The sequence below is a fragment of the Sphaeramia orbicularis genome, chromosome 6 (genome assembly GCF_902148855.1).
Source record: "Sphaeramia orbicularis chromosome 6, fSphaOr1.1, whole genome shotgun sequence".
In the NCBI taxonomy this organism is placed as follows: domain Eukaryota; kingdom Metazoa; phylum Chordata; class Actinopteri; order Kurtiformes; family Apogonidae; genus Sphaeramia; species Sphaeramia orbicularis.
This window is the reverse complement of record NC_043962.1, coordinates 25031867-25058293: the sequence shown is the minus strand read 5'-3', so window position 1 is coordinate 25058293 and position 26427 is coordinate 25031867. Positions and strand designations below refer to the sequence as shown.

The following is a 26427-nucleotide window of genomic DNA, read 5'->3' as shown; positions in this document are numbered from 1 at the left end:
AAAATGAAGCAAGTACTCTATGCAAAGAGTAAGTGTATCAAGTTGCAAAAAAAAAGAAAGATTGATTGTGCAAGATACAAAATACTGTCACAGTGGTTGACATTGAGTGCAAATATTCTTACTGTTGTGCAAATATGCAAGGATATGTACAGATATGAGCTGCAGTCATTTGTTTCTTTCATATTTACTAAATCTACTTCAAAATTCTGTCTGTACATTATAATACATTCACATTTCAGCCTCTTTCTATTGCAATACTTATAGTACTTATTACTTGTAATACTTATAAATCTATTGTAAACGTACATAAACCAATGTATGTGTAATAACACTTTTGTCATTTGTTTTCCAATTCATCTTATTCAATTATGTAAGATTTGGGTTATTTAGTCTCCAAGGCAGATAATTTCTAAAATAAATTGTTGACCAGTGATATTTTTAGGGTTGATTCTGTGATATTTATACATATTTTTATGCTATAATAAATCTGTCTTATTTACTACTGCTGTATTTCCGATAAGCTCTGATATGCGCTGATCTGTGGCTCCACTCACATTAATAAACATGTCACTCTGTTGAGTATTTTCTTTATATTTCCTCACATTTTCCTGTGTGCTGTCTAATTGTATTTTACTTGTTAATCATCCTATGTGATTTCCATTCACTTTACCATTGCATCTCTAACAAAGTATCTCACATAACTTCACTGCACTTTCTTGTTTCTCAAAGTTTCATCACCATTAGAAGTCTGTTGTGTGAACTGAACTGTCTCCATGACAACTGCAAATGATGACGGTGATGAAGGTCATGGGAGGTGAGCCAATCTAGTCATTAGACGTCAACTCTGTAATTTTTAATCAAGCCATTTCAATACGTCCAAGGTCCAGAATGAATCTTTAATCTCAGTTAGTTTACCTACGGTGGATTACATTAATTGGGCGTAAATGGCATATTTTTATTTCAGTGTCTCATAACCATGATTTCATAGGATACTGAATTACATTAGCTTTTATTAGAGAACAAGCTGCCTGATTTAGCTCTGCTACCTGATAGACTTTATGTAATTAACTTGGCTCTAAGAAAATCCAGTTGGGCCTACAACAATCATTATCTGTTTTCCTCGATTGTTGCATCCTGTCTGTCTCTGATCATGAAGTCCTAAAAATACCCTGGATTACTGTAATCCAGAGTGTCCCAGTGTTTGTATGCGAGTGTGTTCGTGCGAGTGTGTGTACAACAGCAGATCCTTATTGAACTGTACACCGTGTCACTTCAAGGTATAGCAGCATAGTGTTATTATTACAGTTTGTGCATCCATTACCCTGTACAATACTTTACATACAGTTGGTCATTTAAATGTGTTTCATTAATTGTCACCAAACCACAACAGCATTGAATCCAATACTAAATCAATATTTTAATGCATTTTAATCGACACTTACTCATATCTCTGGATCATTTCCCATCATTTCTTTAAGCATTTTCAGTCATTCTCTGTTTTCTGAGCTAATCATCTACTCATAAAACAATAGAATAACACTCACCATGCTCAAATTAATGGATTATACCTTTAATATGAAAAGACAGGTAACAGTGATACACATGGCAAAGACACAGTTGAGAAAATAACAAAGAACCATTAACATGAGACATTAATGAGGATATCCATTAACTTCCATGACAAATCTAATGACACCAGTTAGTCTCCTGTATTACCACTATCATATGGTGAGTGGGGGGGTTAGTGTATGTGTGTGCCCACGGGCCGAGCTGCTGATAATCCATTGGTCAGCGATGCATCTGAGAATGACAGATGGCCTGAGTGGCCTTTACACTGTTCAGTAAAGGCAGTTTTAGCAACCAGGAAATTGTGTATCAGTGTGTGTGTGTGTGTGTGTGTGTGTGTGTGTGTGTGTGTGTGTGCCCTCGCCTCCTCCCTGTTAGGGATTCTTCCTAAAGAGCTTTGATGCCTTCCCTGCATCACTACACAGGTCTAATCACTCGTACCAGCTGTCAGGTCTCCCTCGGTCGTCTCTGCGTCCACTGGCACCACTTAACCTCACATCCTCTGCAGTCGGCCATAATGGACTCACACAGCGTTCGCACTGAAACATGATGAACATACTGTACATCAGCACCCCATCACTCGGACTCCTCCAACCCTTGAGACACACACATACAGCACTAGTAATGTGGTTTGTTATGGTGCACTTTTCTTTAATATATTCCTTTAAATAATATATTTTTGCACCCATAACTCTATTGTACTAATTGAATTCAGCTAAATTTACAATATATCATCATCTTCTATCAATAATGGCCTTAGTAATCAGTTTCAGGTTTTTCTAAAAACAAAAAAATATCATACACTCATATATTTGGTTTAGTTTTTTCTGCTTTTTGAAAAAATGTGAAAATTCTGACTTTTTTTTTTTTCAAGAAGGTGACTATATTGGACACAGTCTTCCGTTTACTGCATTCTTTTTTTATTCATTATCTCTTTTTTCCAGTAGTCCACCTTACACTGTGTATTTTTCATATCCTTTACCTTCTTTCCCTTCATTATTCATGCCACTCAAGGCCCTAAATGCTATTGAAATTCTCATAAAGTATCCAAACATATGTATGAAACTTTAGATGTATGAAATTTTAGATGTATATTTTATTTTAGCCTTAGATTTTAGTCGATTTAGCCTTAGATTTTAGTTGATTTTAATATATTCATTTATTTATTCATTATTTTTTTCTATTGATATGGCTAATACGGGTTCTCAGTAACCAGTTTTGTTCTTTCTTTGTGATGGAATGACAAATGAACTCCTTTGAATCCTTTGAACCCTTTGAAACAATCAAGCTATTACTAAGACAGAACTGCTCATGAGATGTTTTTTTATGGCAGCAACTCTATTTACAGTAGAAGACACTTTATGTACCTTCATTAGACTAAAAATAGCATACAGAAGGTTTAGGTAACACTCTATATAAAAGTCAGAAAACATGTATGTGAGGCTCAGGGTTTAAACGCTGTACTTACTTCACTTCTAATAAACCTCAACACCCCCTTCCGTGACTGAATGAGAAAGCTGCTTCCTCAGGCCGACACTGAGGATTTACAGGCTTCCAAACACATGAACATGATTGATTTATTGACTGGGCAGGATGATGGTCAACACAATGCTTAATGGTCTGAGTGTAGATTTATGGGTGTGGGTTACGGCCCAGAAGCCAAAAGCCTCCTTTGGGTGACTCCTGTAGTGTTTAAGGTAGAGGGGCATCACACTTTTGAGATAAAAGAGAGATGATGCACAAGCTGTTTTTTAACAATATCTCTACACTGTAAAAAAAAAAAAACAAAAAAAAAAACTGGCAGCTGTGGTTTCCAGAACAATACTGTAAAAAACACATCCAACTGCAAACATATTTGCGGAGTAACATGTAGATTTAACATTTGAAACATGTAGATTTAACACTGGATTTAAATGGTAAATGGACCGCACTTATTTAGCACATTTTCTACTCCTTCATGGTGTCCAAAGCACTTTCCAAAACCACCAGGTCCAACTGGAGCAGTTTAGGGTTCAGTGTCTTCCATGGACACTTTAACATATGGACAGTCGGAGCCAGGATTCAAACCACCAACCCTTTGGTTATTGGACGAGCCGCTCTACCAACTCTACCAACCCATTAATGTACAAGTTTAAAATGTTAAATGTTTACTTTTTTTATAACTTTAAATATATAAATATATATATATATATATATATATATATATATATATATATATATATATATATATATATATATATATAAGCAAATATGCCGTTATTTCACATTATGGTCTTTGCAATTTAAACGGCACCACATTGTTTTTCAATTTACAGTTTTATTTTCTAAAAATAATAGAAATACATCATTTCTACATACAAATCTGGTTTTGTTCACATACTCTTCCTGTAAAAAGTACAGCTATATTTGATTTAATCGTTAACACAAAAATCTTTCCAAAAAAACAACTTTGCATTGTATTGTCACTTACAGTTTTTTTATGTTGCAATTTTACACCTTTTTGGTGTTCATTCTACAGTCATTTTTTACAGTGTATGTTTGTGATGAATTCAACTTTCTTTTGTTGCTGGTTCATTGGTGCTCTGAGGCTGCAAGAACGTTCAGGGGGGAAGGTGAAGTTGAACCCCTCTCTGCTCCGCCTGCAGCCACTCACACACCTAACATCCCTGCCACCCCACACCCCCACCTGGATGTATACACATGACATCTCCATCATCTCCATGTGTGAATCTGTGGTGGGTCCTGTGATGGTGCAGGGCAGGTTCAAGCTCTCAGTCAGTTGTTGGCAAGTCTAGAACCACCGGATCCTTCCAGCCCACCAGAGTGAGTTCTACCATTGCCAAACACTGTGGGAGAGTACACGGGGTCAACCACCGGCAGATCTGTGCGAGGACCGAGGCTCGGGTTACACAGGACGGCGTCTCAGAGACAGAGCTCGAGCCTCCATGGAAACCAGTGACATCTGAGAGGGACAATGCAATCGATCAGGTCTATAGTTCCATTCCCATGTGTTACTCCCTGAGCAAGATAACGCAGAAACTGAAAAACAGAGCTAATTTATGGACCCGGGAAGAGTTGATGTCATCAGGCTGAAAAGCACACCATTGAGTGTCTGTCTCGTCCCATATTGGCACTACACATGATTGCTCAAACAGGGAGAACGAAGCAAAAATGTGCTAGTGCCAAAGTGGGCAAAGAAGATTACATCCTTAGATTAGGTCAGTCTTGGGGTCTGATATTTAAAGACAAGAGGCAAGCAGTGTGGTTCTGTCTCTACTCTGTTTATGGCCCTTTGGTAATTCACTGATATTGTGCTGTGACAGTGAATTCTACCAGTGCCATACACAGAACAGGAGGATACAACTGGAGCTCCACATTACAGATCAGTATCAGCCACATAGAGACGTCCAAGCATCTTCTGCAAACTCCAACTCTGCCAGTCGTCCCATCTTGTGCGTGCTCAGGTTTGACCTTACTGTAGACGTTTAGGGAGGTGTCTTTGTGAAAAGGAGCCCACAGTATCAATGTACTTTTCTCCTCATCTCTATTTCGTCTACATCACCGGATAGGGACTAAATCCAGCCATGCCATCTGCTACTGGGACGAACAGGCCTGCAGCACCTTTTTCCCCTTTCAACTACAGATTCAGGATAATATCCAGAATATTTTTGCTGTTTTAAGGGCAGTATTTTGCAGCCCCCATCCTGATCCTGATCCTGGTCTGCTGCTCAGATTGATTCTGGCTGTGTAGAATGATGCGCTAAGTGATTTTTGAGATGCTCCAAATGGGTCCCAAAGCAGGGCTCATCTTCCCGTTTCCGGGAGAGATCAATAGAGTAAAAAGCTTGAGAGAGGGAGAGAAAGAGAACATAAGCAGAAACCTCCTGAATGGTTTTGTCTTTTCTTTTTTTTTTTCATATCATTTGTGATTTGGCATAAGTGGGATGATGATTAGTCCACACATTATCCCCACAGTAAAATACATTGAGGTCCTTCACTAAAGTTAATTTCTATTTTGATTATGATTGAAGTAGTGGATACAGTCCTTACATTTGGTTTTATCATACGAAATCCTTATATTTTAACAATACAGTTTAGAGCTTTTTATAGAAAACAAAAGCATCCATTCATTATTTATTTAAAAGTAACAATTATTTCTGGACTTTTTATGATATCAGCTCAAAATCATAAATGGCCACCTCTTCTTCTTCTTCTTTTTTTTTTTTTGAAAGATCCTTCTATTAATAATAAGACGGATTCTTACCTTTAACAGATGATTTTAGAGTCTTACTGCACTTGATATCTTTAGTTTTAATAAGACACGAAGAAACGCCCTTGTTGCACCAGGCCTCCAACATCCAGTAGCAGAAAAGCGTCAGGACCGAAGAGTGTTTACTTACATTAAAATGTGATTTCTAATGATTATTCGTTGGAAAACTGGGCTAGAATCAAATGAAACAGAACTGACTTCTCTTAACTTCTTCAGTCCTTTGGTTCATATTATCAGTTTACATTCTTTATATCCGTCTCTCCCTCCATCCGTCGCGCTTCTTTTCTTGTTTGAGCTGCATGGCAGGGGATTTTCTAGTGGACAGGTAATTAGTTGGTAAGCATCTTAACCCACTGGCAGTGTAGTAATCCACGCTGCCCTCCTCCCTCTCCTACTGTTCACTTGGAGGCCTACAGTACACTCCTTTCTGCGTCTTTTACGCACAGGACGCGCACTGCAGTTGAGCGTATTTCTGACTGAAAAACGATTAATCAGTGGTTTAAAAGTAGATAAAAAAATAAGTTTGTTAGGCTTTATTGTCACTAAAAATAAAGCACGTGTTAAAGGTCACTTCTTAGTTGTAGATTGTCGCCAATTTCAACCAAATAAAAGTAAAGTTGTATTTTTGTCTTTCTTCAGTACAAGTTTTCTAATTGTGTTGCATTCACTGACCAGGTTAAATCCTACATAATAAAGCTCTAGTGACTGCTATCGGACAGCAAACCTACCAGCATCCACGGGTGTGGCATCCTGCTGCAGCCTTGTCTCCTCTCCTCTCCTCTCCTCTCCTCTCTTCTCTGCGCTCTTCCTCTTCCTCTTCATCCGGACAAAGTTTCTCCAAGCTTTGGCCTCCTCTGCTCCTCGTTATATACAAGCACCCAAAGGTCCTACCGGGGTTCATTTACCTGCTGTCGGTGATTATTAGACAGATTGCAGGTGGAAAAAGAAGCATCATCCTTTCAGCTGATGTGAATCCGTCAGAGTGGGAAGGACAGGTTTGGGTTACGGCTCTTTCAAAGTTGACACTGAAATCCACCCGTGCACCCTTTGTCCTCTCCATACATTATGAAGGAGGCGCAGCCGGCCAGCAGCGTCTCATCGCCCTCTGCACCGCACTGCTGCTGCTGCTGCTCGCGTTACCGTCAAATAACTTTACTTTTCATCATCTGGACCACTTCAAATGTCTTATTACTTCGCAAAAAGTCAGTAAAAGCGCACTGCATTTGGTTAAAACTTGTTTATTTCCAAGTTTACGCGCAGTCTTCTTCCATTTTGTATTAAAAAATAGACATCTTCTCATCCATAAGTGGCAAAAAGAAAAGAAAAAAAAAGGTATTTTGGGAGATTTTTCTGTATATGTGCCATTAATGTGCACAAATAACCACACGTGATAATTCATAAGCTGATAATTTAATTTGGCCTTAATTTTGTGCAGGATCTTATTATCCCAAAGATACATTTTGCAAAGTATAATGTTCAGAAAAGGCCTGTTCATAAATTTAATCTGCGTTTCTGATTGTGGTGTTGTCCTCTATCCTGCAGCCAAATTAAACCGATGTTGAAACTGGAAACCTGAAAGAGGCTGCACATAAACATGAATATTTCATTAGATCATCATAGTGTCTGTTAAAGAGCGTCATACATCATTTCAGCATTTACAGCAGGATCATCTGACTGTGCTGCCTTTGTGTTTGTTCACTCCTTTACTGCATCTGTCTCAGTGCATCATTTAATGTAGATAAATGTCTGTTTCAGATGCAAAAAACTTCTTTAAACAGCGACAAACCATGAACTACAAATTTGCAGCTTTACCATTTTATCACGTTCACTTTAAATAGAATAGACTTTTTCATCCACACTAGGATCAAGTTAAAAGTTGATATGTTTAGAGGGAAGTTTTGTCTGATAATTGACCTTGATATTGTGTCTCTTCCTCATGAAAACATGTCTGACTGCCACCTAGTGGACAAAGAAGAGAAACACATTATTTAGCATTTGTGTCCAAATTTCACGGGTCTAAAATGTTTTTTTTTTGGAAATTATCTGCCTCACAGATTAAATTAACCCTTTCATGCATATTGGTCACTACAGTGGACATCTATTCTCCAGCTGTTCTCTTGTATATTCATGGGTTTTGTTGTTTTATTTTCATATCAGCCAACACAGTGGAGGCATGTGCATCATCTTATACACTGTAATTCATACAATTACTGCAGCTTTGCTGTTCTTGATAAACCTGATCTGCAGTAACATGTTTGAGTGTAAATCAGTTGCTAATTGTTATTACACTGTAATTAACAGTTTTCTTAATCTAAAAGTTTTTTTTTTTTTGCATATTATCTTCATAAAGTGAGTAATAACTAGTATTAGAGTATGCTAAAATGTGAGAAAACATCCGATTAGCTGCATGAAAAAATGTTTTTATTTCATAGTTTTCACACAGTATATCACTTTCTGACAATGGGTTTTAAACCAAAAAGTGGTGGGGTTTTTTTGTTTGTTTGTTTGTTTGTTTGTTTTGTTTTGTTTTTTGCATATTTTCTCCATGAAGTGAGTAATGACTAGTATTAGAGTATGTCAAAATGTGAGATAACATCAGATTAGCAGCATTAAAATCTTTTTTTTTTCATAGATTTTACACAGTGTATCAGTAAATGCATGTTTCTTTGCTTCAAAAATGAAACACATGGTGTCCAGCCAAGTGGACATTTTTGCAACTCTGTGAAAAATAGGTTCATAAAAAAATTTAAATCGCATTTTTTGTTGTTGTTTGTTTTTTTCATGCCTAAAGAGGAATAAAAACAAGTGGGGAAGAAAAATTTAGATTAAGGCTCTCATAATTCATGCATGAAAGGGTTAAAGTGCTAAATATTACATTCTATAATAAGAGTAACTTGAAACTAAATGAAAAAAGTGCTGGTAAATTGATGTTTTTAATCTGAATGATAAAGTGTTAGTATTACATATATTTGTGTACATTTCTACAACAGACTTATAAATCTTCCACCAGAAAGAACCTACAATGTGAATGTATTGTGAAGTTCAGACAGTGTTTTGAAGTAGATCTGGTAGCTCTGAGACAAATATTCTTTTTGTGTAAACCCCATTCTCTTATTAACCCTTTAAACCCTTAGTCTAAAATGGTTCGCCTGGATTTTTTCCTCTTCTTTTGACTAACTAAAAAGTTAGAAAATATGCTGTGAGTGAGTTCATTTGCCCATTTTTCCAGAGCACTTTGTTCCCCCCAGATTTTTCAAAATCTAGCAGTCATTTATAATTTACTGCATGTTATAAAATGGCTAAATTCTCCAGCTTCTAGTACAGACATTAGTGAATTTACCGAATTCACGCCATAAAACCTGTAAAGTGCAAAGTCTCAGGTTTCAGAAACCGTTGGAATTTTTCCAATTGCACAAACAGTGAAAGAGTTACAGCCATCCAAACTGCAGATGTGCATGGTGTGTCAGCGATGACACATCAGGTTTTAAAGAGTTGACCCATAAAGACTCAGATATCCACCATTGACCAAAACCATCTACAGATCTAAACTGTTTAGTCCCTGTTGATCCATTAATCCTATCAATACATGTAAATAATTGGTATAAAATGCAGTTTGTCATCTTTTCATGGTCATCAGATATGACCCATTTGGACGTTCAGAGGCTCCGTAGTTACTGCGGAAACACTGTCATTTTCTACAACACTGATTCACCAGTAAAACCCATGGAGTTGGATCAGTGACAGTGGATGGAGACACTAGGTTTGTGTTCAATTAATGATATATTCTGCTGAAAGAGTAACTCTTTTTTCAGTTTTCTCTGTTTCTTATATAACAACCCTTAACTTTAATCTAAGCTTTAATGAGCATCTACATGATCAGTCAGTTAAATGTAGGAAAATACCTGATTTTCAAAAAAAAAAAAAAAAAAAAAAAAGCCAAATAAAGAAGATAATATAAAATACATGGTGATAAATCGTTTCAGAAGAGTTAAATATGGAGAAAAATCCATTTGAGAACTGCCACAAAAGTAGCACTGGGTCTTTATGGGTTAATACTCACAATTTCACATTTTGACCCAAGACTGTATCATGGAAGCTACAACTAACCAGTATTTTTTTACTTTTTCTTTATTAGAGACTCAAACTTGGCAAAGTTTCATTACTTTTACTCTTTAGGGGTTTTACTTATAGACCTGGGTAATCTCCTAATGAATCAGATATTTTAACCCTGTCATTTGTGGATTATGAAAAACTGTGGAAATTTTGGATTACTGCCAAAGAAGGGATCAAACGTACAACTGGACATTTTTGGAGCTTTATATATAAATCAAACAGCAAAATACATACATATTGTGTATTTTATGCCCATAGTTCTTCAATATATTATATATGCATTGTATATTATGTTCACTGCACATCTGCCTGTTTGTATGTCTACTGTACTGCCTTATCATTCAGATACTGTAGATTCTGCAGTTGCTGCTTATTACACTTCTGGTTGCATTTCATTGTCTTGTACATGTACATGTGTAATGGTTATTAAGTTGAATCTAATCTAATCTTTAAAAAAAAAGTCATGCATGACATAATGTTAGTGAATAAAGTTTTTAAATTTTCGTTGAAATGTATTTTAAAATATTAAACCAAAACATTAAATATAGACAAATTTCACATGAAAACTTTTTAAAATCAAATATGTCAAAAATGTTACTAAAATTAATCATTTTGAGTGTATTTAAATTTTAGACCTATTAACATTTAGCTGGAGTTTTTTGTGCAAATCTTTCTCTATTTTAATGCTTTTTCAAAAGACTTTTTCTTAACAATATTAAGTGACAAATTGTCAAGTGTCATTTTTGTCTCGTGTTTACAGGTTATGGAAGACATTAAATATAAATAAATGGTATAAAAGCCTTATAATAAATTATGCTAATCACTTTTTCTTACATCAACAACACATTTTAAATGGTCATTAAAATGCCTTTAGTAACATCAGAAGTGAACAAAAATCATAGTTGTTCTGAAACAAAAGCAGTGTGAGTATGTGAGAACCATCTCATCGAGGACAGAGGTTAATCAGATGACACTGACAGTACCAAATTTTATAAGGATAAAGGATCAGACTTGCTCTGAAAGCTGTTTTCTACACTGTACATTTTAGGATACTTGACGAGTCTTTCAGTCTGTTTTAATGACATTAATTTGTATGTACTCATTGAATGTGACATAAAAAAAAAAGAAAATCAAGTAAATTTCCAAAAATAGTAAAATCATTGACTTTACACTAAGTATCCATTTTATTACTTCTACTAAAGCCAGTTCAATAATATATGCTGCAACTGTTTCAGATTAAACTACCTTTAGACTATTTTATCAAGTACATATTAAAGTATTACTTTTATTCAGTCTCACTCACAAAAAAAAAAAAAAGAATGAACGTTAATAACTGGAGAAAGGTAACAGACACATTTCCCTTTTAGATTCATTATGAAGAATTTCAGGTTTCAATGACAAACATGTTCTCATGTGCATAAGGGGAGGACTTCATCCAACAGTCATCCCAGTGGTACAGAGGATTTATAATTGCGCCCCCTGTTGGTCTGCAGTAATTACTACACATATTGCAGTTTTAATTGGAGCTTACATTGCACCAAAGAGTCCAATAGTCACAGTGAATGCACCGTCAACATATTACACACAGAAAGAAGGATAATACTGACTTAGTTTATCATATTTTTTATTTCTTTCTCCAATTTACAAGGGAAGCACATTTACTCTTCTTTTTTTTTTGCATTTAAAAAACAAAACAAAAACAGGGATATCTTGACTTGTATCCCGGACGTAGGGCTTAAAAGATAAAAATAAAAACATTCAAACAAATTATAGGCATCAAATATATGTATCATTAAAAAAAATACATAATATACTGATGAACCCAAATGGTTACAAACAACAAGGTTGGACAGTAGTTGTTTTACTTGAAAATTACAATTTACTCAAGGCAAAAATTAACCAGGACATCTTACTGTCCTAAGAACTAGTCCAACATATATTTGGTTAATCAACTCTAATTGTAGCCCTTAATTAGGCTATTTATCAAATATGCTTTAATGCCATGTGAAAAAACACAGTGACATGCTAGTTTTACCAACCTGTTAATTTCCAGATGAAGGTCAATACCTTCCAGCCAGACATCATGGAAAAGATCCCGATACCTTTTTTTTTTAATTATAAAGGGATTGCTTCATTTTTCATTGTTGATTATAATAATTATTTTCATCAAATAGGAAATAGCACATTTTGATGGGTATAAAGTAAAATTCCTATTTTTTTTCCCTTCCTTACAGAAATGACACAAAACTGGATCTGTAATGCAGCAAGTGCATGTTCTGAACTTCCTTTAAGCCTGTTTGAAAACAGACCAGTGTACCATCGTAAAGTTTAACAGTAAACAGCCACTGATCTGGTAACTCCTCCTCTATTCCTCCAGTGTGGGACACGGCTGCTAAAAACTGAACGTTTTCAGGTAAACTCGATTTGGTACGGGAGAAAATCTATGAATTTACCCTCTTGAGACAGAGAACAAGAGAAAACCTGCATCAGATTAAAGTATCTAATCTGAGATGGCCACTCGAGAGATAGAGGAACATTATTCATTTTCCCACTCGCCCAACCTCTGTGTAAACACTTCGAGGAGGATTTCCTTTCTGGGATACATGAAACATCGCCTGGAGATCAATTAGATTTTGGTCCCACATTTGGAAAGCTATGGGCCGTTGACAGTGTGAAAAAGTAAAAGTGAAAAAAAAAAAAGCAATTGCTACGACAGTGAATGGTTGAAACAAAGAGCACTTCTGTCTGGTGAGTTTCAATGACAAAGATGGTGGTGTTTGCATAAGAACGGGTGCAGGGGTGCAACATGTCTTTGGAGGATTTGATTCAACAAAGAGTCATCCCATACACAAAGATGAATAATTCTCCTCATTTTTACAGGACAATTAGATTTTAAACTAGTGTGTTATATAAGTATTAAACCATACATTATGACAGGATTCACCACCTGCAAAAAAGAACTATCCCTACGCAATTCAAACACCTATTATAGTTCAACACAAGCAATAGGCAAATTTTAGAAGTTCAACAATTCAACAAGGACCTGGATATAACCCCCACCCGACCCCAAACCCCACCCAACTCACAGAGGCCCTGCAGTCAGGTGTCCTCCCCATGTCTACAGTGGTACATCGCCACAAACCCAACACAACTTTACTTCTGTGTCATGCCACAATATACAAAGATACTCAGAGAATGACAAACACTTTCCTAAAACGGAGAGGAAGAGGAGGAGGAGGAGGAAGAGAAAATGGGTGCTGAAGAAGAGAAGGGTCATAATTGTGAAATTCTCTTGTGATGTGATGTCACTGGGCATCAGTTCAACACAGGTATCTATGCAAGATGATTCTCCCTGGGTTACATTCATGCATGCTCTCTCTCTCTCACGCACACAAACACACACACACACACACACACACTGTGGTGTTTGTGTGACTTGTCATGGTTGAAGTATTGATGTTCCGTAGTGTGTGTGTGTCATCCGGTTTGCAGAGGGCAGTCCTGTCAGAGATGCCGTCTGTGCACTACGCCACTGCGGCCCGTCAGGTTTTTAACTCCTCAGAGGCGATGATTGCAACGGCGACTCCTCTGGACGTCATGATGAAAAAGGCGGCAGTGTCGAAAATAAAAGAGGGATGTTTAAAAATGTGAATCCACTGGTTTTTTGGAGTATACACGGCCCATAAATCATGGATTGTCATCCTGCAGTCATCTGCTGGCAAGGGAAAAATGATATCTGATGACGCAATAACAAAACTAAACACGCGACAACAGAAGAGGCAGTGAGGTGTGGCTTGTGTAACCAAATGGGAAAGTGAATGTAAACAGTTTAGATTTGTGTCGGTTGACTCGGTTGAGTGGCAAAACCTCCTGGCCCCTTCGTTGGTCTCAACAAGGCCTGAAGCCACAATGTATCATGGAAATGAATGGCTCCTTTCAGATCTACGCAGGCTCTCGGGGTGAAGAGGAGGGGAAAGGGCAGGTGGTCATGAGTTCCTAAATAATATTCTGCAATAGCATACTGCAAATCCTTGTGTAGCCATACAAATCCTTGTGTTGCTGTAAAAAATTGTCTCGTTTAAATATGAATATAGTACTCAGTTTCTGCTCTTTAGGAAATGACTCTTTAGTCTGTTCTGTGGCGAAGGGGACACGACCTCCCCCTTCACTACAACTCCATGTCCTGAGCCTCGTCCTCCGAAAAGTCTGACATGGAGCTCTCGGAGGAGGAGTCGCCTCCTCCCTCCTCCTGCTCTTTTAGAGCCTCCTCTGTGGCGTACTTCTGGATGTACTCTGAAACAGGAAGACAAAGAACACATGACTGAGAATGTGTGAGAGCAGCAGCTTTAAATTTAGACAATCTCAGATCTGTCAGTCATGAGTAAATGCAGTAACTCTTCATTTTTATTCATAACTCGGATGCTGTGATGTGAATATTGAACGTAGTGATATTGTGATTTTTCACTGTTTAGTCCAATAGTAGTGGCAAAAAAAATGTTTGGACACCCTTCAAATTTTACACAATCGCAAATATAATCATGAAATATTTACAGGAAAGTATTTTTTGTTTGAAAAGGTATGGCTGCATCAGACAGATTTCAGACAGTTTCAACATGTTATGTCCTGAATGTGTTTCTTTATCTCGCTGAGACATCCAATTTTGACCTTGACAAACAGAGCACATGCAGAATAATAATACTTGGTAGAGTTCAATGACTTAAGAGTGATTCTTAATGCAATATATCACAGATGTATGGGGTGTCCAAAAACTGATTTACACCACTGTATAATGTACCTGCATAAAGAAAAAACAATACTGACGTGTGTTTATCTGTATCTGAGCAGAAATTGAGTAGAAAGTCTAGAAAATATTCTGCAAGAGGGAAATTGTGAAGAAACTGAGGCTAAAGCTAAGTTTTTATTTTCGAAACAAATTGTGTTTTTCTTTTAATGCAAAAAAGTGGCTTGTTGCTGCAACCTTTTTTTTGTCAGTACTGGATTATGGAGATGTTTTATACATGAGTGCTTTTGCTCAGTGTCTTCAGATGGTTGACACTGTCTACCATGCTTCTCTGAGGTTTATTAAAGCATCGACTCACTACTGTGAGCTGTACTCTTGGGTAGGATGGTCTACTCTGGCCACCAGAAGGATCAACCATTACTACATGTTTATATATAAGGCAATGCTTGGCCTCTTGTCTGTCTATATTTGTACATTAATTGAGAAGAGAAATTCTGATACTTATTCTCTCCGTGCAAATGATCACATACTGCTCTCTGTTCCATGCACCCATACAGAAATGGGTCAAAGGGCTTTTGTTTACTCTGCACCTGATGCATGGAATCAGCTACAGAAGGACTGGAAACTGAGTTAATTTCTTTGAGCACTTTCAAATCCAAACTAAGAGTTCTTGAGGCTGACTCCATAACTTGCACTTGTTTTTCTTAATCTGCTTGTAAATGTTATTTTTAATGTTTATTGTCAAATGTGTCTGTTGTATGAATTCTAACTGTGTAATCCTGTAACTGTGTGTTATATTTCTATCTTGGCCAGGACTCCCTTGTAAAAACTCCCTGGTTAAATAAAATAAGACACAAAGGGGCTTAAGCTCTATTGAAAGATCTGTTACATTATATTTCAAATAAAATGAAGTGAGAAACCTTTATACGCAATATGACATTACTCAGTTTTTTATATTCTCATAAAGCTTTTATCTTGCTTTTGAAATTGGGGTATAATGGGAAAATATCCTTGTGTGAATTCACAGTCCAACAACATGCCAACCTTTGATCTTGTGCTTGTAATCCTCTGGCCGGTGCAGATACATGGCGGCTGCATCTCCGTTCAGAGGATCGATGGGGTTTGGGTAAGCGAGCAGCTGAGGGAGGAACGACTCGAAGATGTTGGTGAGATCTGTTGGATGTTGAGAGAGAGGTCAGTTAACTTGGCAGCAGATCTCATTACATACATCAACAGGATTTCTGCTCAGTGCTGGTCTTCGTCCACTAGATGTCTCACTCGTAACATTGTGCTCAACTGAAGCAGCTGCAATGTATTTGTTTAGCTCTCAGGCTTTGCATGTTGAACCACGTCATATCACACATTCTGCTTGTGCAGTATTAAGTATTCAATATGACTCCTAACTCTAAAATTTGAAATTTCATTTAACCCTTAAACACCTAGAAATATTTTTGTAGCAACTTCCAAATAAATTTTGCTTTATGTTTCATCTTTCTATCATTAGTTAATGTAATATTAGCCTCTGTACATTTTTTTTTTTTTTTGGTGAAAATCGAGTATTTTAAGATATTTAATCTGCTAATCATATAGATGTTCATTAAAGCTCAGAGGAAAGTCAGTGGTTATTGTATCAAAATAGAGAAAACTGATGAAAAACCTAGTTTTCCAGCAAAATCTTTTATAAACTGAATGCAAAAACAAGTGTCTACAGCTGCTGTCACTTCTCAAACTGCTTGGATTTTTACTGGGGAATCAACATCACAGAAAATGACAGTTTATCCATATTCTCTATAAAGCCTCTGAGCGTCCAAATAAAACATATTCTGATAACAATGTACTGATGTATGCATTTAAAGGTATCCATAGGATTCGAGGTTGAAAAGTTCTTTAACATTTAAATCAGTAAATGTGTTTGGTCACTGGCGGCTGTTTAGGTCTTTGAGGGTTAAAAACTCTCAGTATATCTCTGCTGTCGTGTCTCAGACTTCGGTTACAAGGTACTGAACATCTATTGTGTCTCAGATTTCCAGCATCTTGTACATTTCAAGTTGTTTGGATGGGAAGTGAAGGAAGCTTCTTAAAAGGTTTAAGGATTCTCAACTTTCATTTGTCATTCAAAAAAAATAGACTAGGCTAATCAACCACTGGAATTTCTAGGGATAAACATCAATAAAATATACATGTTCAAACTCATCTGTATTCATTATTTGACCTGTTAAACATCTGATAAAGAGCTGAGAAAAATTTTAATTCCACTTCAGTCATCTTCATTATCAAAGTCAATAAGTGCTGTTTTTTCATTTCAAGTTCAAATGCTCAGCCTTAGTCACCACTGCTCAAGATTATTATCTGTATGAAGCATTTATCATACCAGCATCAGAAACACCTCTGCAAAGCACGACAACAGTTATCAGTGCATTTACGCAAACCCAACACGTCTAAAAACAAACAAAGCTGTGAATCTCTCATCTGCTGTGGGTCTTCATCTGTGATGCAGACTTTATTCCATTCACAGATGATTTTAAACTGAAAAAAGTGCTGAATATGTTGTCTGTGTTGGTTCTCATTTGCCCAGTTCATCGTTCTTGGTAGTTCTTCTAGGTTCATCTGGACTGATTTCAGTCTTTTGAAAACATTTTGTCTCTCATTCAAGAGACTTCTTCAGTTACAATAGCTGGTGGGAGAAATTGGACTCACCTGAAAGCAACCCCCCCCCCCCAAAAAAAAAAAAAAAAAAAAAAAAAAAAAGGATTTGGACAGCCACCCACCCCAACGACCCTGGAACTCACACACAATATCCACCAACGACCCTGACCCCCAGGAACATACCCTCTCTCTGACCCTAACACTTCCTAATTTCATTGTACACACAATAGCTAAAGGTTATTCTATTAAGTTCATTAGCATATGGATTAAAACCTACACAGACCACTCCTCCCCACAGGTTATAGGTTCAATTTCCCCCACCAGTTATTAGAACTGAAGACATCTCTTGGATGAGAGATGAAACATTTTAAAAAGAGGGAAACCAGTCCAGTTGAACCTAGAAGCGCTATATAAATCCAATCCATTATTATTATTATAAGAACTACCAAGAAGTACTGAATCTGTTCCTTAAGTCTGTGTAGGTGTTAATCCATATGCAAATGAATTTAAGTGTTAGGGTCGCAGAGAGGGTGTGGCCCTTGGGGTCAGGGTCATTGGTGGATATTGGGCGAGTTCCAGGGTCGTTGATGAGGGGAGGGTCACTGTCCAAATCCTTCAGGGGGGACTGTTTGCTTTCAGGTGAGTCCAAGTGTAGGAGGTTTATAAGTCCACAGCTTTATTAGTCCAATTTCCCCCACCAGTTATTAGAACTGAAGAAGTCTTTTGGATGAGAGATTTTTTCAAATGAATGAAACCAGTCCAGTTGAACCTAGAAGAACTACTCACAGTACTCTCAATGACTCACAACTCTATCAACTATGAATGAACACAATGGCTTCACATTAGTCTCAGGTTAGTGCCTTCACTTGATCAGCACAAAGGAATGAGGGGAAAAATGTCCTCCAGGTGAGTGTGAACACTTTGCTCAATGTATGACCTCAATACATGCAACACCTATCACTGATGTGTAAGCTGATTACACTGATATACTCTGCCTGAAGCTGCACTGTGGACGACTTAGCCGCCTGCTTTGTGTTTGTTTTCTTTAATTAGCAGCTATTACAGAATGACTGGTGGAAGTCAATAACGCCGTCCCAGTGCGAGCAGGGACCTACCATAGAGTGCTGTCCACGTCTGGTTTATAACATCTAAACACACGGTTCCTGACCTGAAAAAAAAGGAAAGAACTCACATTAACAACATAACAGAGGCTGCCAAAAAAAGAAAGGTGCAGAATGAAAGGTAAATATTATGAAGATACGATAAGTCTTACGCTTCATCGATGTTGGGATGAAAGATCTTATTCATGAATCCTGAAAAGTACAAGAGGCAGGTTTTAATCCCGGCACTAAAAAATTCAGTATTGAGTTTTAGGGGTTTTACTTCAAATTTAAGGACAAAAAAACACCACCTATTGATGGCGATTTGAAGGGGTATCTATCTGGTAGATCCACTCGAACTTTCCACACACCTCCTTCATACGGTGCTGAAAAAAAAATTGATATACACTCAACAAAAACAAATTCCTCCACTCTACTATTCAGGGAGTTAAAACAAAAGTTTTAATAAATAAGGAGCAAAAGAAATGATTTACATGACCTGGATACAATTTGATAATCAGTAAATATCTCTTACTCCCTGGAGGTCCGTGGAATTTGACCACAAACTCGTTGAGTCCACTAAGAATGGTGACCTCGTGTTTGCTCTCAATGCTGAAAACCTGGTCAAGGAAAATGCACACCAGCAAAATAGAAAACAAGCGACAAGAAAGGCAGATAATTCAAATAATCAATCAAACCACCTATCTCTGTCTGTGTGAGAACATGTGTGGACAGAGGTCAAACATAGGATCAATAACATGAGTCATGATGGCTAGATCAATAATGCAGTGGCCACTGTCACACAAACTCGACAGATCACAGATCTCCTTACAACCCAAACAAATTCACCATAAGTCGGCATCAGATAAAACGGATATAAAAATTCTGACAAGCTTTCGCTCACTGATTTTGGATTTTTGGGATACAATATTTCGTAAAGAAAGACCATCACAAAAGTGCTCTGGTTGATCATTTACAGATCATTTAGCTAGAGGTTTTCAAATACCTCAATTTTCCCTAAAAGTAGGATCTACGTTTTTGAGGGTTATCACGTTTTTTGAACATACAATCAGGTTTCTGAGCGGTTTAAAAAGTGTATAAAAATAATGTAAGCAAGTAAATAGTTACCACAAGTTTTCTAGAGTGATGTAAGGAATTTAAGCTGTGAATGTTGATGCGAAGAATCGCTACAAGCCACAACTTTTGTTAATTAAAAACACACCCTCTAGCTGTATAAAATCAGTATTAGACAAGACCATGTTACTGCAGATCCTGAACCATTACTTTAACCAACCTGTACTGTAGTAGTGATCCGTGGTTATCATGACAGCAAGAAAAGGGAATAAGTGTGAGGTAATGTATGGAAGTCATTAATGCCAAATAAACCCAGATAGATGGATGCAGGACATTTACAATCACACTGAACAGATTTATTTCTAAATTACAACTGGCTCTGAGGACATTATCCCACTTATTACACAGCTAGATACTAAATAAATTAATAGTTTGACAAAAAAAAATGCTGAAAAAAAATGATTTGAAGTGTGTATATGACATCAACAGTATGTTAAAAGCAGACATTACTCTAGCAGAGTTCAACAATGAAAAGATGATAACCCATAGAAGTGCAGGTCCTACCTTTAAAATGGAGGCGGCCTAAAAGGTAGATTCATCCTCTTTGATGCAACAAACACTATAAAGCTCAGTGTCTGCAGCATAAATGTGGCACCAGTTAAACAGTGACGGAGACTTCCATTTGTTTTGCAGGTGATATGCAGCTGCAGGAGATGATGGGTGACTTGCATGGGGAGGATGTGTCATAATCACAGCGTGTGGTGACAGCAAGACGCATAGGACTGAGTCAACAGCCCGACAGCAACGTACAAAGGCTGAGCACATCAACAATCACAGGCTTTATGAGTGTGACACAATGACAGATGGGGGAAAAACACAAAAACCACAAAAGAACTGTTACACCCTGTTTCATCATCAAATCATAAATCCTGCTGTCATCTGTATCACAAATATCTAACCAAGGTAACGTAAGGATGCCTATTTAGACAAACTGCTGGAGCACAAATAACACCACGAGATCACCTGCTTACATAATTGTCAGGAAAAAATAACAGTAAACTTCAACCAAAGAAGAGCGAGGTTTCAAAAGCTCAGCCACTTAGTAGAGAGGGGTTCGCAAACCAGTGATCAAAAAGACAGGGCAGCTCTAAATGCATGTCCTATAAATAAAAGCTGTTACTGATGTAGACTTGCAAAGTAAAAATGTGCATCTTTCACAGATGCCATTCCCCAAGGCTTATCCATAGAAACCCAAGATCTAACAGCATATGCTCACTCAAGAGTAATGTAACTACACAAGGGAGAACCTTTCTTTGGACACAAACTTGGAGTGCAGAGAGTTAACAGCACTACTCTAAAAAGAGAAGATTAACAGGTCTTTTTTTTTTTTTACATTGTACAAGCCCGCATGCACAAATTTTAATAATACATGTAAAAAAAGCCTGAAACAAGTGCAAACAAGTGATTATTAATCCCTCCCAAGTACACCCAATAGGTTGTATTAAAGAGCTGCAACATGTAAGCAATTAATTTATTGTTAATTGTTAAATTATTATCCAACTATTCTGATAATGCTTAATTTGTCCAAGTATTTTTCAGACAAGGGGTTAAAATTCCCAATTACAAGTTCTTGAACTTAAATATTTTCAGTTTCTTAATTCCTTTTGTCAGTGACTACGTGTAAACATAGCCTCAGGCTCGGAAGATTCCTCCTCTTTGTTGTCGGTCTGTGGTAAAGTGGACATGTTTCTGTGTTTATGTCTATTGTTTACACGACGATGGGCACACGCACCGAAATCGGCCAAAGTGGAGATTCCGTGATATCAGTTTTTTGTGTTAGCATGTAAACAGAGGGAAACGGAGGTGGACGTCACAGTTTTCGAAGGAAATATTCTACTTCACATGTGATGATACAGTACAGAGGAAGAGGATGGAGATGATAAGTGAAGTTGCAAGTATTAAATGAGAAAATAAGAGTTTGGTGCTAGCAAATGTTAGTATCTTAGCTAATTAGCGCCCACAACATCTGCTTAACAGGAACTTTGTGTATTTACTTGATATAATCAGTTGTGCAAATTCCTTCCATACTGTAATACATCACAGATTATTTGTTACTGTTAATTAAAAGTAATCGCCCACACACACTACAAGAGATAGGAGAGCGTTGGGACGCATACATCTGCGCCCCAAAGTACACGTGGACGATAGCTCAGTAAGTAACGCCACGGTCTTTGATGTTGGAATCACTGCCAGTATTTTACATGTTCAAACAGGGGGCGTGGCACCGAGGACGCCGGTGTCCTGTCGAGCCACCCTACCTGTCAAGTTGAGCTACCTAGCCCTACTGAGCATGCACATGCGCATGCCCCTAAGCATTTTCACAGTTTAAATGCCCATTGATTTGTGCTCCCCCAGGCAGAAGTGAGTCATATTTTGTAAGTATATTTCTTTTATAGAGCCTTTTGAGCAGTAAGCATGGAAGCAATTATGTGCATGAAAGATAGACATAGAATACTGACGTGAGATGATAATAACATAAGGAAGTTCTCATTGTATGATATAGCGTTAAGTGCATGGGTCAGGTGGGTGTTAATGGTGTTTAGATTATTGTTTAAGTTAGTTCAACAGACGCCAATAATGGTAGCCTACCATTTAACTGACTAAATCTTTGTTAACAATTCCTGTAAGCAATTACATGTGCACGAAGGACAGACATAGAATATTGAAGTGAGATGATAATAACGTAAATAATTTTGTTTCTATAGTAGGAGCTTTACTTAATAGAAGTTATAAGCCTGTATAAAGTATGTGGGTCATAAACCCACTTTTATTAGTCTTTGGTACGTTTATTTGTGTATTTGGGGACCCTAACAGTTCAAAAAGTTTGAATTTGAATCCTCCAGGTGCTGCAAAGCTAACTTTATATACATATTGGCAAAAATTGAGTGGTTTTCTACAACCTGTTTGAATTCCTTCTTAATTAGTTACATCTGTAATTAGTTACGTCACGACATTTGCACATATAAGGTCAAAACTTCCAATGAACATTTGTCCGAGTACAACATAATTGTTTGTCAGCAGCAGCAGTAGTCCATACTGAAAATATGTCCAAACTTCAAGCTGATTACCTAAAATGTTCAGTTATTAGTTGTATTAACGAACACAAGTGGCTGAACAGGACAGAGTTGCACAGTCAACAACCTGGAGGGGGTGGTGTGTGAAATAGCTCATTTGCATTTAAAGGGCCAGTGCTAAAAACAACCTTTCTGGTGTCATTACTCAGAAATAGGGTTGAAGATGGGCCTGTGGAGTTTAATTAATAAAGAATTCAGACCCAAGCATAGCAGTCACAATTTATGTAGACCACAGGGAAATGTTTTAAAATGCATAATTCCATTTTAAAAAGTAAAATATCAGTCCTTTAAAGGTGCTGGAGACTTTCATGACCAATTTTTCATCAAATCTGTAAAACCTCAGTCAGCCTAAGTATCATGAATCTTTAAGTCTTTCTGTGATTACTCACCTGAATCTCTTGCATTACGGTGAACAATTTCTTAGTGCCATCCACCATAAACAGTCCATATGTTTACAACCGAGCCGGGAGGTCACTCGGGGATCTTCGTAATTTTGTCGCAACATGCATTGTGGGAAGCGAAGGCTCGCGCAGCCACCTGACAGCGGCAGCTGGAACAGACACGATCGGAAACGGCAGGAACTCCCTTCCTTCTATGCATATTCCTCCAGTCGTTTCCGCATTTCTGCGTGTTTGTTTCATCCATATAATACTATATGGCCGCTGTCAGGTGGCTGCACAAACCTCCATTTCCCACAATGCACGTCGCAACAAAATTACGAAGATGCCCGAGTGACGTCCCGGGTCGGTTTGTAAACACACGATTTGTTTATGGTGGATGACACTTCGAAATTGTTCACCATAATGCCAGAGATTCAGGTGAGTAATCACAGAAAGACTTACAGATTAGTGATACTCAGGCTATGACTGAGGTTTTACAGATTTGATGAAAAATTGGTCACGAAAGTCTCCAGCACCTTTAAAAAACACTGACTGGCAGTTTTCACAACTAATTGCTAAGTCAAGAAAGTAATTCTCAAATGAATGTAAAAAGATCCCAATTTAAATAAAATTTGCATGCCCGTCCAATTTTTAGATCATGTTTTTAAAATGTACATTGTAATTAATAATAATCAACTATTAAACTATAATCAAATCTGTCAACTCTAAAATGCTCCTATTTCAGAAACTACAACAATATTCTCTTGTTAAAAGACTGAGAATCTTTTTACCAATACGTCGTTTGTTTGTTACAAAGTTCCCGATCCCGTTAATGTGAAAAAAACATGTTCACCCACTCAGCCTGAGTCTACAGATCTATCCCTGCTGTGGACTGGATGTTCCCAGCCCCCATCCCTGCATGTGCCCGTACAGCACGCTTGTTGTTCCTCGATCAGCTGTCTGTGAAGCTCCGCCCTCTACCATGTTCCGGATGGTAACAGGCTGACCAATCAGAGCACAGCATCTAGCTGCAGGACAAAAACAAAACAATTCAGCTCACGCTGCCAGAAAACCTTTACTGCAAACTTCCACTGATCACCAAAAATATGTGAACAAAAAATTTTAAAATGACATCCAGTGACTGCTTACTGCAGGAAGAAGGGGATAGTCAACAAATTCAAACATATTCTGAGTTTTTCGATGCAAAGAAGAACGTTATTGAGGCACATATACTATTGTGAAGGAAAATAAAAAAAAAAAAACTGAATTGTTTCTTTTCCATTAGTCATTGTACATATAAATGATAAAATACATGCAATTTAAGTGTATACTTGTATTGTTATATACAATCCATCGGTGTTTGAGAAAAACGATTCGTTTTGTTTATCGATTAATTTCAGGCCTTTTATTTGAGTAGATATAAAAACACAAAAGGTGAACGTTCGAAACGTTGGTCTCTAAATCTTTCAGCACTGAGCTAGCTGTCGACTTTTTGTTCTTTGACAAACATCATCTCTGTTATGCTAGCGTTACATCAGCCTTATTTGTTCTCTCTTGGCGTTAGCATGCTACAAAGCAGCTGCTTTAGTATCGTTAAATCGACAAAATACAAGTGTCTTTTCAAAGTTGAGTTTTCAAAATTGACAAACGGCCTTCACTGATCTTTCGCATTGTGTTGTCAGTCCGGTACGGCCACATATATCTGGCTGATTAGCTAACTTATCGCCCTCAAGCTATTGCTAACAATGTTCAAAGCTAACAGAGTTAATAGGCAACGTTATATTGCGACAGATTCCTCTGCTAATTCTCTACTGATACAAATACTGCACTGCTAATGTATTAGCAAGCTAACATTGGTTAAAGGCAAGTTAGTTGTCATACGTAACGTTAAATGTACAGCCTCTTAGCCATTCTTCTAACTCGACAACAAGCTAGCTAACGTATACCAAACCTAACATTAGACACAGACCTGTCTATTAACAGAGAAGTATTTAGCGTTAGCCACACACTTTTCACAAAATCTGTTTGTTAATCTCAGAGCTACTGTTTACAACATGTACATCAAAACAAAAGACACTGGGAGCAAATGTTGAAACAAATAAACATTACAGCTGACAATCATTATCATAGATGACTTTCGTCTTTGACTTGGCTGTTTAGGCTTGTTTAGGTTCAGTGAAGGATACAGTTTCACCACGTCGGTATCCATTCGCCTCTTGCCCGGACTTGGAGACGACATTTTTATATTCCTTTCAGAAGTGTTCCAAAAATACTGCGGCGGTTACGATACCTCAACCTTTCAGTTTGAAAATACCTACGAGCCCTGTAGACTGTATCAACAGCCTTCCAACAATGTCCATAAACAAGATCCTAGCTTCAACATTGCCCACTTTTTTCCTTCTGAACGGAGCCTGCGATCCCCTGACCACCTATACCTAGTGGTGTGTCCTGTCCTGAAGACTCTGCCAGTGACATCAACCTCCATCGACCAGACTGAGGAGAGGAGGGGCTGGAGTGTAGAACTACACCTCATAGAAAACAAACACACTCCTCCAATGTTAGGCTTTAAAGTGAATACAGTTGATCTCATGTCTGCAAGCCTCGAAGCCATTCTGTGAACCATTATTCATACATCACGTCAGTTTGGATACTATTGGGCTCAAACAGTACACAGAAATAGAGTCAGTGTTTATCTATAATACTTAGATCTAGCATGAAATTAACTCGGTGAAGCAGGCACTTGAGGCCAAAGTTGTTTCTTCACAGGAACTCAGACAATCAGTTAGTGGTGACTTAAGCCTGTTATCCAACTTATTTGCATTTTATACGTGTAGAAAAGTTTGTACAAGACTGACTAAACATAAAACACAGTAGTTACCGTTTTACTGGGCATAAGATACCCTGCAAAAACAAACCCCCAAATGAATCCTGCCTTCATGAAATGGAATACCTATGTGAGTACTCTACTTCATGATGCATAGCCTCCATGTATCTATTTATATACATTGTGTGTGTGTGTGTGTGTGTGTGTGTGTGTGTGTGTGTGTGTGTGTGTGTGTGTGTGTGTGGTAGATGTGAGTCTTAGCTTCCTTATGGGGATAAAATGCAAGTCTCTTTAACATAAACCATTACCTCTGGGGCTTGATGTTGCAGTTAATGTGTTCTCTAGGAAATTAGTCTGTAATATTGTCTGTTTGTTCATAACATGTAAGTATACACAGATTTGCAGGGTTGTACACAATGAATGTTGCAGGCGTCAAGGTTAGTTTGATGTCTCTACAGTCTCATGTGTTCTTTGTATTCAAGATTCTAGATCCTGTATTGTCATTCAACATATAGTATGATGAACAAAATTACAATCCACAGGATCGACAGTAAAGTGAACATTTAAAACATGCACATT

At 37.5% G+C, this 26427-nt stretch overlaps 1 protein-coding gene and 1 long non-coding RNA gene across 2 annotated transcripts; both read right to left on the bottom strand.

Moving 5' to 3' along the window:
- Positions 1–1554: 1554 nt before the first annotated feature.
- LOC115420708 (uncharacterized) lies at positions 1555–3328 on the bottom strand. Its single transcript, XR_003935585.1, has 2 exons — positions 2848–3328; positions 1555–2631 (listed from the first exon to the last, which is right to left on the bottom strand). It is a non-coding gene; the product is annotated as an uncharacterized LOC115420708 (long non-coding RNA).
- Positions 3329–11556: 8228 nt separating this feature from the next.
- Positions 11557–25507, bottom strand: LOC115420705 (ubiquitin-conjugating enzyme E2 H-like). Its single transcript, XM_030136162.1, has 7 exons — positions 25211–25507; positions 18972–19048; positions 18748–18822; positions 18610–18649; positions 18452–18504; positions 15735–15863; positions 11557–14242 (listed from the first exon to the last, which is right to left on the bottom strand). Exons 1-7 carry the CDS (start codon positions 25261–25263, stop codon positions 14118–14120), a joined length of 552 nt encoding a protein of 183 aa, XP_029992022.1. The 5' UTR covers positions 25264–25507; the 3' UTR covers positions 11557–14117.
- Positions 25508–26427: the final 920 nt, after the last annotated feature.